The sequence below is a fragment of the Chelmon rostratus genome, chromosome 7 (assembly GCF_017976325.1).
Source record: "Chelmon rostratus isolate fCheRos1 chromosome 7, fCheRos1.pri, whole genome shotgun sequence".
NCBI lineage: Eukaryota > Metazoa > Chordata > Actinopteri > Chaetodontiformes > Chaetodontidae > Chelmon > Chelmon rostratus.
Genome location: NC_055664.1, coordinates 13,702,596 through 13,715,192, shown reverse-complemented (window position 1 = coordinate 13,715,192; position 12,597 = coordinate 13,702,596). Strand labels below are relative to the sequence as shown.

The 12,597-nt window shown below is 40.3% G+C and overlaps 1 protein-coding gene across 3 annotated transcripts in view; it reads right to left on the bottom strand.

Moving 5' to 3' along the window:
• fam168a (family with sequence similarity 168 member A) overlaps positions 1–12,597 on the bottom strand; it is a 29,536-nt gene that overhangs the window by 2,469 nt on the left and 14,470 nt on the right. For 2 of the 3 annotated variants that reach the window (XM_041941379.1, XM_041941380.1), the window contains exons 2-6: positions 10,641–10,748; positions 9,859–9,950; positions 6,040–6,120; positions 1,519–1,664; positions 335–521 (exon numbers count right to left, since the gene is read on the bottom strand). In XM_041941379.1, the coding sequence (XP_041797313.1) occupies positions 335–521; positions 1,519–1,664; positions 6,040–6,120; positions 9,859–9,950; positions 10,641–10,702 (568 nt within the window). In that variant the 5' untranslated portion in view covers positions 10,703–10,748. The remainder of the gene's footprint in view (positions 1–334; positions 522–1,518; positions 1,665–6,039; positions 6,121–9,858; positions 9,951–10,640; positions 10,749–12,597) is intronic. The other variant, XM_041941381.1, reaches the window with a different exon arrangement.

The window sequence follows — 12,597 nt, the reverse complement described above, 5'->3', positions numbered from 1 at the left end:
TGCAGCCACACTGCCCTTTTATGGGATCGTTTGGACATGTCTGATCTAATCTACCTTTTGTTTTAGGATATGCAGGCCTGACCCTGCCAAGCACATATAATCTATGAAATATGCAAGCATAAACAAAAGAGAGCTCTCAACACAACATTTTCACACAAATTCAGTGAGCAAGGTTGAAAAACAAACATGTCTGTGCAAGAAACTGTCTCCAGCAAAAACAAATGACTTCAAATCAGATTACAGCCGAGAGGGAACAACCAAGGAGTCAATGCCAGCACGTCAGGTCTGAAAACTGGAACAAACAACGTTTTGGAGGCAGGGGTTCTGGTCTTACCTGCGCTCATGGCCATGGTTGTCCCAGCTACCATCCCCATGGCAGCCATGCCGTTGTTGCGAGGAGCAGGTACTGGGACGGGGGCAGGGTAGAGGGCTGTGGAGGGGATGCTGTTAGGCTGCACCACGGTGGTGTGATGGATCACATGTGGCTGAGCCGCATACACTGGCTGGGTATAATACGCTCCCTGTCAGGAAGAGCACAGGGGAGGGTTGCTGAGGGTGTGTGATATTCATGAATCTTATTATAAAAATTTTAATGTTTATTTTATTTGAAGGAAGCCTGAGAAGACGGCTTAACTACTCATGGTCAACTGCAGGGACGGGAGAAGTTGGCAGTAAATACTCATCAGATCAACACTATGTTCTGGCATTTTCCATCTCTCTTCCTTCATCTGCACTTTTCTTTTCAAACATCCATTTAACCATGACAAAGATACACAGCATCAAATTACAAAGAACAAAATGATGGCTGTGTTGTTGACTCGTCGCATGTAATTGCATCTCAAACAAAGCCAGTGCTTTTAAATGTGATGTCTGTCTAATTTGCTCAATCGTTAGGGTTTTTCTGTGGAACACACAGACTGTGGACTTGAAAACTTAGGTCTTTAGTTTTGTTTGGGAATTTAGTTTCTGTAGCTCCTAGAGAAAGTTAATCGAACTGATTTGAACAAAGCAATCCTTCACTTAAATTCAAATAATTCCACATTCTTGATTAAACCACGGTTCATATCACACATTTAAACATAACACAAAACTGACAGTGCCTTGTTTTTACAATCTAATTGAGTCCTGAAGAGGAAATTCTCTTTTCGGTCAGTGTCAGCCACCCTGAACATACTACAAGGGCTGAATCAGAGCTACATCCCTGCAGCCACAAGAGATGAAATGTTACATAAAGGACGGTTTCTGCAGATCTGACCCAAAGGCCCAAAAATAGATATTTTTCCCCTTTCGCTAAATTAGTTTTTATCTTCAATTCATAACCATTGCAAAGATGATGGGCCACACAGCTTCACCTTCACATGCTGTGAAGTGTAATCAACCAGCCTAGTGATTAAGCCAAATGGCACCACCAACTGAACAAGTACGACACAACACATCTGATCAACATGTTTCAGTAGCAGCGGAAGGAGTGTGTGAGTCTGTGAGGCAATGCTGTCAGTTCTAGTCCAGTATCCTTACCTGTGCGTATATGTTCTGCTGAGGGTAGGCACTGCGGATGGGGTACATCGCTGTTGGGTATGGGGTGGGGGTCGGGGTGTAGGGAGGGGGAGCTCCATTTGACTGAGTGGGGGGCACTTTGTATGGGGTGCCTGCTGAAGTGTATCCTAAAAACAGTCAAAAGTAAAAAGGGGGAAAGTAAGGAGCATTTAGAATAAATTACGTCACAACAAGCCACTTTATCAATTCACTGATGTTTTGTTTTCGTAAACCTGCAGCATTTGATTTCTGGGGGCAGTGCAACAAGCTGTGAACACATTAACATTATCACTCGATACATCCAGCAGATACAAAACAAACATTAGCATATATTTGGAGTTTTATGTGCAATATTCACTCTTCTTCCAGGTCAGTTTTATTCTAGACTCCAGAGGAAAATATTTGGCTATTCACCTGCTAAAAGCTCCTCTGCCACCGAGCCGCTAACTTTGTTTGTCTGCTGTTTGGTAGAGACAGCTGCTTGCTGTTTCTGGAAATAGTGCTGATGAGAACAGTGAGAGCTAAAATATTAAAGTCGTGGGCGGTAAAACCAAATAAATGAGCTTCGAGACACTGAAGTGCTCAGGAAAGCTGAGGGCAGCTGCAGAGTCACATCGTAATTCTCTCACATATAAATTGTCATGTGATGTATCTTTAATAAAAAATAGTGATAAATTACTGATAATAAAGTTTTCTGACTTCACCATGTTACCACCATTTGAAGAAGCAATTCTGAACTGAACCTCAACTAGATGTCATAAATGGACAAAAAAAAAAAAAAAAACATTCAGCAAATACCCAATACTGTAATTCAGGGTCAGGTCTTAATACTGTTTAGTGTATTAGATTATTATTACTCTGACATAAATGAACTCTACACAACATCAGGGATTGTTGGATTAGCAGAAAGCAGATCAGTAAAATACATAATCCTATCAATTTATTTCAAAAACATGTAAATCCCTTTTTTTCAACATTCAGATGTTGAGCTGTATCAATAAGTTGAACACCTGATCAACACAAAATTAATTGGCAACTATTGGATAATTTATCAATGTTTTTTTTCAAACAAACATACCGAAAGACTTGACGGTTCTTTTCGCTTTACTTGTCTTATATTATTGTAAATTGAATATTTTTGGGTCTTGAGCTGTTTCTTGGACAAAACAAGGCCTGATGAGGTTACCTTGAAATATGTTTTTCCTAAGTAACCGGGAGACAAAACAATGGTGAGAACGATCTATAGTTGCAGTCTGATTCAAATGTGTTATATTTTTTTGCATTTCCTAAAAAATCCACCAGATGGGGGACTGGTTCTGTCTTTAAATGGGGCTTGGGTCTCAAAACAATAAAGGCAAGGGTTTGTGTGTCTAAAAATGTCTCGTTTAGCCATTCTTGGCATGCTCTTTGATGATAGGATTTCTGCGTCAACGTATTTGGAGTGCATTCACCTTTTTATGGATCATATACAGTCAAGCAACCTAGCAACCTCAGTGGCACATACAGAAACCCTTCAAACATGATTAGAGTGTGGTCACCATTTCACTGACAACATATCAGAAAGGTTGAAAAGCTTGAGATCTACTGTAGGACAGCGAAGGCACTTGGTTCAGTCCACTGCATTAATGTCTGCTGTTCACTGGGCTCTGCTCTGTGGGGTGCAGTACCTCTGAACCACCACTCGGAGGAGCCTGAAGGTCAAACATGCTACTAGCTAGTTGCTGCTGCTGAGCTTATGAAAGGGCTTCTCTCACACAAGGACAAGGGAACAAAGAGATGCTGGAGCTGCTATGTGTGTCTAAAAGTGTGTGTGTGTGTGTGTGTGTGTGTGTGTGTGTGTGTGTGTGTGTGTGTGTGCGTATGTGTGTGCATGCTCTCAACACATTCTTTGCTCCAACATGGATGCAGGGCATTAGAGGACAATGGTGTGTGACAATTACACAAAAGCCCTGCTGATAGAAAACAGTGTCTATTCAGTGGTCTTGAGAAATTATGACATTGACCAAGACATGTTTCTAATCAGACCACAGCTGCCTTGTCTGGGGGTTGATGTTTGTCCAGCACTAAAAAAAAAAATCTTTACACTTTAAATTCAGCACGAATTAAGTATTGTAGAACGCACAAAGAGAAACCTGCAGTTTAACAGAAAAGAAAATCTGCAGATTTCAACAACAGCCTCAATGATTTGGTTCAAGTCTTTTGCTGGAACAAAGCTGGCTGAGCTTTGCCAAAGCATACCTGATATTTTGTTAGACTTCCAAAAGATAAAACCAAACTGGGGGAGGGGACGAGAGGAGAGGGGCTTCAAAAGAGGCACAGATGATTTCTACAAACCCATCCTGCCTCGGTAAGATACTTAAAATTCAGGAGAACAGGAGACAATTCAAGCAGCTATCCGGCCCGCATGTTCAGAAAGGCTGATCCTTTAGCTATTCGTAGTCATTAATACCTTCCAAATATGTTCTTATTGAGACGAAGGCCAACTTAACGCTTTACAAGACAAACATTTAAATGAATTTTGAGACATTCACTCATATCATACCATGTCTTCAAACGGACTTCACTGTTCTTTTTATTCTTTTTACCGATTTACCATCCAACCGCTCTGTCTGGAACCACCTAAATGTCTTTAAATTCATGAACTTCAGTGCATGTGTTCAAGATCCTATGGAAAAAATATCTTATTGACTCATTTGTTGCAAAGTAATATTACTAAATTTTTTACACTGATCTTGTAGTTATTTTGACATGTTTCCCTTTTTTGGCCACCCTATAGTCAGATTATTGGTTGTATGTTTTCCTATGACATTTCTTTGCTTTTCTTTGTTAGTTATTTTGTCTTGTTTACCCAATGTTAATACAATTCGGCTCTTTCTGAAACTCCTTTTCAATATTGGGTTTCACTTTGAGTTGCCTGTACCTCCCAAATATTTTTCATATGTATACATTATGTGCCAATGAACAAATAAATCTGTTCAGAAATCCTGAATCACTGAGGCTTTAAAATACTCCACTGTTTTGTGCTTTAAATAATAACTGTATAGCGTGACTAGGCTTGAATCCAAACTGTGTCATCATGTTTATGGAATATCTCCAAATAACAGTATTTATGTTGAAATACAATGAGCACGAGGGAGGTGGTGCTGGGCTCAGTCTGGGTTTCTCTCTGGAAAAGTTCAAGACCCCATATCACACTAAATCAGTATAGTATCTATATAAGCACAGCGTATCTGGAAAGCCCTGACACAACTGTTTTTCCCATTTGCTATGGGGACCAGACACTGAGCCCCAGCAGAGTGCATATCATCTGCTATAAGGCCACTGGCAGCTGTTACTGGCTAGCCTCTGATTCTTTCACCATCAATGCCCTTTAGGCTGGGATCACCACTCGCTGTCTTTACACATGCCCTCTGATTGCTCAGAATGTACTGTGATAAAAAACGTGAAGCATGAGTGATCGTGGTATTACATCAATTTTCTAAAACAAAACAAAAAAAAACGTGACTCAGAAATTACCCTAAAAATGTAGGAAAACAATATTTGCCAGTGGTAACATATGCATAATGGACACATAAATTCAGTGCAGCCGCAGTAATAGATCACCTGACTTGGAAATTAAAATTCCTTCCGTGTGTAATTTATTCAACACATTAAGTGGTATCGCAGCCTTAACCTAAACACTGACTAACTTTCATTTCTCGCCAATACATTACTCAACTGCTTCTCAGAATGTGAACCGAATGATTACAGTGTTTACTCATAAGCAAGACAAACATATTTCTGAAAAGTACTAGTATAAATTGTAGTAGTATAAATTGGTGCCACATTTATTGGTTGTTCAAGGTTCTTCAGTTTATACAGTAACTTCAAAAACATTTGATGAATATGAAACTTTCTTACTGAGATCCTAGAATCTGAAACTCAATCCTAATTAATTTTGTTAACTTTACCCCTGACATTATATGAAAAAAGGGTTTATTTTGAATTTTCCTTGATAAAAGTATTATAGAGTCAGGTTTGCACAGATAATGGTTTCAGTATTGTTGTCTATAGCAGTTTGGCTCATGTGATTTTGTTCCTCAATGGGAGCCACACAATAAGGCTCTTGACTTTTTGGCTCTGCCTGCACTTTTGTTTTTACTCTAGGATTCCTTCCTCATGTTTTAAACTGTTCTAATTTTGTATTATGCAAATAAACAAATAGACAACAGTATCACTTTTACTCAACGAAGGACAGGCAGAATAAAGCACTTATCATTGCAGTCTGATAGTTGAAAATGTGACAACAATGTAAAAGTGTGTCTGTGTGTCATCCTTTCCATAAAACTTCAGTGAATCCCCCACACAATACCATATTTATGCTGTACTTTTTTCATTGAGAAATTACAAAATTCTCACTTATTAACTCCTGGGGTGAACTCAACTGACAACAATTTCTCTGAAGATATTACCTTTTTAAATATAAACAATGTCATCAACTGCCGTGTGTGTGTTGGGGCTCACCTGGTGGATACCCAGGACTTCCTGTTTGATAGAGGTTTGGTGTATAGGTGGGAGCCGTGGCAGGATACCCTCCTGGATAGCCTGCAGGACATCATAGACGAGAGAGAAAAAAAAAAATCAGAAACCATAGCTAACAAACACAGAGGGCCACAGACACACAGAGACACACACACACACACACACACACACACACACACACACACACACACACACACACACACACACACACACACACACACACACACACACACACACACACACACACACACACACACACACACACACACACACACACACACACAGACAGGTAGGGCAGTATTTGGTTAGCAGCAGGATGTGCACAGATGGTGCTCATTAAAAAATGTCTGCACCAATAACACGGTCGGCTGAATGCGTCTTACATACAGACGAGACACACCTGCCAATATGGTGTGGGAGGAGATAAATTCAAAAATATTAGCAATGCAAGTAGACACGTGCAAGAGTGTGTACACGCGCGCACACACACACACACACCATCAATTACACATCGAATAAACAAAGCACATTTTGACCCAAAAAAAGCTTTTGCTGATAAAAAAAGGTGCGAGTTCGACAGAGTGAGACAAAGAGGGAGGCAGAGAGGAGAAAAGCAGGCGAGTTATGACACAGTAAGGAAGTGAGAGACATGCTGCTCACTGCTTGCTATTATTGGCAGTAGATCTATTCTGTAGCTTTGCACCATTTCTATACCAAACTTTAAATGCTGTCTGCTGCTCTAGGTTGAGCCACAGTCAGCTGAAACAGGTCTGATAAATATCTGCATCAATTTACACTGCAGCAGAGTCTGAGGGTCATGATGGTATAGAAAACTGTTCTCAGGTCAGTGTCAAATATTTTCATTCGAGATCAGGCGGAAAGTTTTGATTACTAAATAAAATGTGGCTTCTTGAGAACATGAGCAGTATAACAGTTATTCTGAAGTTAAAGGTCCACTGTGTAGGATTTAGGGGTGTCTAGCGGTGAGGTTGTAGATTGCAACACTGAATCCCCCTCGCCTCACCCAGCCCTTTCCAAGCAAGTAGGAGAATATACGGTGGCTGCGGAAAGAGCATAACATGCTGTAGAGGCAGTGTTTGGTTTGTCCGTTCTGGCCTACTGTAGAAACCTTGCAGACTCCATGGAGGAGTACTCACGCTCTCTGTAGACATAAAGAGCTCACTCTAAGTTGACGAAAACACAATGATTCTCATGTTCAGGTTATTATACACTAATGAAAACATAATTCTGAATACTACCTTCAATTTCCACCAATAGATCCCCCTAAAGCCTACAAACTGGTCCTTTAAATTTAATGTTACTGTGGCTATTTTCAACAAAACAATTTATTAGATCTATGTTTTCTATTAGTCAATTCTGATAAATCATTCAATCTTATAGATGATTTAATCATGACACTAATCACTTGCAATCCAATGCATAACATTTTATCCAGCTGAATCTTTAACGTGCAGTCCGAGCAGTTTCACAATATGGAAAATAACAAAATACATCATCTCAGCTCAAGAGCTGCAGCACTGTATGCTTCAAAGGATTTTGAGCAAAATGTCTGGTAACTTGTTCAATTCATTATATGCACTGATCCAAAGCCTTGCATCAACTGATACAACAACACACCAGATGACTGTTACATCCCCTTAAAACACACTGAACCATTATGATTAACAAGGTGTTTAAGCATGATAGTTAAGAGCTAAAGGAGGAACGATTGTGGCTGCTGCTCCTTACAAGCACAAGTATTCATACTACTTATTGACAAACCGATAATAAAATGTCAGTACTGAACTGCATAAATGAAAACACCCAAAAAATTGTCATCGCTACTTAATTTGAATACGTCAGACAAAGCCAAGTTGTGCCTGGCACTACTTTTTTCACACCTGTCTCATAAGCAGACCTGAGGAACATTTAACATCTCTGAACGTGATCTTGGGTGTTGCCAGGTTGGTGAGTCTTTGGCAGCGTTTAACAAATGAACCTCGGGTGACAGTTTACAGCTGTGTGTAATGTTCCCTGCCAACTTGGACGTAATCCACTGGAAAACTGTGTTGTTGTATATCTTCTATTAAATTCACATGAGTCCAACCTTAGAAATCAATCTAATACTTCTAAAATGTAATGCTACTGACAACTGAGACAAACATATATCCACAAACCAGGTGTTATTGCATTATTCCTGGTGGGGTCTACTTGGCCACAGAGAGTGCAGTAAAGATATATCAGGGCTCATTTTACTATATTCATTCATTGCTATGTTCTCGTTTGCATGCAAATGTACAAACGCGCATAACTGTGAGCTACACCAGTACTCTCATTTCACTGCATCAAATCTCCATTTTAAATACATGTGCACACTTGGTGGTGAATACATAATCTAAATTTTCATCCTTCCTGCAATCACCTCTGACCTGCAGTTTAAACTCTGCACTTCTTTGGGGGAAAAAACTGCAACATATTCAAGAAAGGCATTCATGATGGAGGAAAGGGAACTGAGTATGAAGAGTGAGGAACATATCAACGAAAGAAGTGAAATGGCATCATAGTACAGTCAAATTATCAGCCTCATGCTTCAGGTAAGAAAGAAAAGTAACGAAAGTCCTTTGTGACTTATTTTAGTATGGTGAAACAGATCTAACCTGCTGACTTGGATGTCAAAATGCTGGGCTGCTCTGGCTTTGAATCGATTATGTATACGTATGGTCATAATGTTTTCCTTACTATTACACGCGACACTGGTCAGATCTTCTTTGTGTATCTCATCACTCCCTGACGGGCTGAAAGCCTGTGCTTGTGTTAAATTAAATGCTCCACTATGTAATCAATTACATCTTTAGGTCATGGTCCAGGTTTACGTTGCTGCTCTGCACAGAGCATCGACTCAGCTTCCTCCTGCTTCTTCAGTGGGACATTGATGTTCTCAGTGCACTAAAGGTAAGCTGTCCCATTGTGACTATTATCTGATACTTTCCTTGACCCTTATCGAACACCTTATATCCTGCATCAACTTATTTGTACAGTCTTCTAAAAAACATTCACTACTTTTCTTAATGACTTTTCAATCACACACAACCTCGCTGGAAACCACATTATTGGGCAAGGGGTCACAGCTCTACGGCATTAAATATTTACAGAAAATTCAGATTTTGTGACCCATTTCTGAAATGTCTTCTCTACCACAGCAGCAACAACATGTTTGTTGGGCTTAAAATGCAAATGCTTGTCTCTCTAAAACATATTCTATAGACTGTAGAAAAACATGGACAGACACTGAGGTCTTCCCATAAGTTCTGAATATGCTGGTGCCATCAATTTCAAACAAAATTCTAACACACTAAGTGTCTTGTGTGTCAACAGTACATGAGAATAATTTGCACTTTTAGCACCCTATTTAGTAAGCAGAATGACAGAGTTACTGTACAGTCTGACGGTGCAGTGACTGATGGTATTCTATTCTCCAGGTAGAGTTTGTGATGTCCTCACTAGTTTCTATGCTCTAAAGCTTGAATTTATTGTTTGTTGCCTGTTGAAATTCATAAAAAAAATCTAAATGTGAAGAGAGAGGCAACAGAGTGGAGTCAAGATGGGGTAAGTGAGTAAAAAAAAAACACACAAGTTATGAGAGACAAAGAGGGTTTTATGACTAAACAATATTCATTCTAATAGAACTGTTGGGAGCATCAAGACGCTGTTAGCAAAACTGACTCAGCAGTGTTGTTTGTCACGTGCAGCTATCCTTAAAAACATGATTATAGAGAAGGAAAAAATGTGTGTTAGTCTTACCTGTAAAGGCCATGTTCTTAGGGTTTCCATATGGGGTGCCAGGCTGAACAGGGCTGTAGACTGGATTCATAGCTGATGATAACCTGTTCTTGCTGAGAAAGAGAGAAATAGAAAGTGCGGCAGAGAGGGGGAATAAGAGAAGACAGAAGGCAAATGGAGGGGAGAAAGACGAAAGCCATGTAAATTGGAAAGAAAATTGTTACGATTATCAAGCATACGCACGCACTCATCACGCACATTAATCCCAAACCCAGGTTCTTAAGGCGACATATCCTGCTGAAGCATTCTGCCAGCATGCAACAAGAAAAATCAAGCCCTGTGAATCCTCACCCTCAAGTAGGCTCAACATAACCATGTATTTAAAAACACAGACTGCTGGAATAAAAAAAGGCACAAGTACAGACAGGAAGCACAAGGACGCATGGATCCACTGGAAATAATGGTTTGGTTTCCTGTGTGGTATTAAATACAGCTAGCCAAATGCATTATGTTCACTACTGTACCTAAAAAGTCAGGGCGAGCTCTACCAGCCTGGTTTTCACTGCAGGACTGAACAAAAAAGTGGCCACTATAAATTTAATGTGCTTGAAATGGTTGGGGCGAAGGCGCCTGATATCGGAGCCATTTACACTACATCTCCCCCCGGCCTCACAATGTAGACGAAAAGTCCTCAAGTGCTCCCCTATTCTTTCAACTTACCTGGTCATTGAAAATATGGGCATGGGGAAATGGTGCACATGTGTTTGTGTGTGTGTGAGTGTGTGTGCATGCGTGCCCCGTACCTCTTGTGCGTGTCTGGTTGATACATGAAACTGAATTTGTCTGTGGGATGCCCGCTCGCCATTCTTGCTGTATGCAAATGAGGAAGGAGTGGAAGTGGATATGCAAATCTGAAATTAAAACAGCGAGAGGTCATGATTACAACGAACACGGGAAAAGGAAAAAAGTAAAATAATAAAAAAAAAAAACAGCAAAAAGCAAGCACCAGTGCAACAGCAAATGGTTAGTGACAGCAGCAGGGGGACAGTGATTTAGACGGCATGTTTGAGTGAGTGTTTGTGGAAACTGCTGGGTCTTTAGCTACCAATAAAGGCATCTAAATAACTGTGCTAAATAAAAAATGCATGGATAGAACAAGTTATGCAAGTGTTTTGAGCAAGTGACTGTGTTTGCTTCTACTTTGTGCACAAATTTCCTTGAACCATGAGTTGTTGATGTGCGTAAGGAGCAAGATGTTTGTAGCAGTACTGATGGATAAAATAGCCTTGAGGTCATATTGAATGAATTCCTGTGTATGCAGAGCCTACATGATTTGTCTATGTCCAAGAGAAAGTGAAGCATGAGTATGAGTGTTCGTGTGTATATAAAGGTGATGTGCAGTACAAAACATCAAATACAAGCAGCAAAGCAAGCATTACGACAGCCAAACAAAAAAGCAGAACACACCCCGTGAGCGGGCAAGTGACGAAGAGCAAAACAGGACAGAGAACAAAATATAGTACAAATAGGCAGAGCCTTGCACCGAGCCATGAGTGAGCATGATCCAGTACATATATGAGCCAGAACCACAAAGCATTGCACAAACACAGAGCAGAACAGCTGAGGAATAAGTAAAGAGAGGTGTGCGTGAGCTGTGCGTTATTCGAGTTCATGTGTATCTTGTGTTTCCTTGTGAAAGAGATGTGACCTGGTATGTGATCAGACGAGCTGTGTCCGCCTTTTATGTGTGCCTCTGTCCTGTGCTACACAGAAGACTGCATAAAATATGTTGTGGCAAGCTCTCTGTACGCAGCACATCATCCACCCATTCACCATGTACAGGCTGTCAAAACTCATTTGTCCAATTCTGCTTCCTGTAGATGTATACATTTGTGAATTGGATTGTACCAAAAGACAAATTTCCAACTTAAATCTGACCGATACATCCTCGGCTTGTGCTTCATGGCCAGCTGACAAATCCTTTAGATGCTTATAGTTTCACTGTCATAATTCCTGGGCATACAGAGCACCGTGTTGATGCCAGACGGCACCAAGTGACACCTCAAATTAGGCAAGGAGGAATTTGGGCGCTCCATCCAGGGACACTGACGCCAAAAATGCCCAAAGACACTTGATAGCTGAATGTGAGCACAAATACATGGGTGCAGTTGCTTTTCAGTTGTTTTCAGCAAGAATTCCTTGAATCACACATATGCATGCCCCAAAAAATGAACAAATAATGAACCTGTGTGTCTGTGGGTGTGTAAACCATCAAGAGCGGGGGATATGTCAACTCAGGTTCATTACTCACACTCATATCTCATAACAAAAGAATGTCCCAGGGGGAACTGATTTACCTATTGCAGAACACGTCTCGCACTACATTCCTCATTAATCTACTGTATCTCCTATGCTTTAATTCCTTCCTCTAAAACGACTCTGCCTCCCACCTTTAGTTCCTCTCTGCCACTCTTCTTCCTTCCTAGTTTTCTCCACCTCAGTCGGTGTCTCTACATGCAAATGCTTGATTATAACAAGATTAAAACAAAAATGATTAAAACCATCAAACCAACAACTGAACTGGATTACCTAAAAAATGCATTCCCTAATTTTCCCAAAATGTCTTCTAAGATCACTGTATACAATTAAAAATTCAACACAGTTGATCCGCAATAATCTGCTCAAGGATCATGAAACAATAGATTATACAGCCATGCTAGCAGCTCTGCAAGACTGTACTAAGAGACAGCTGTGCTTTAA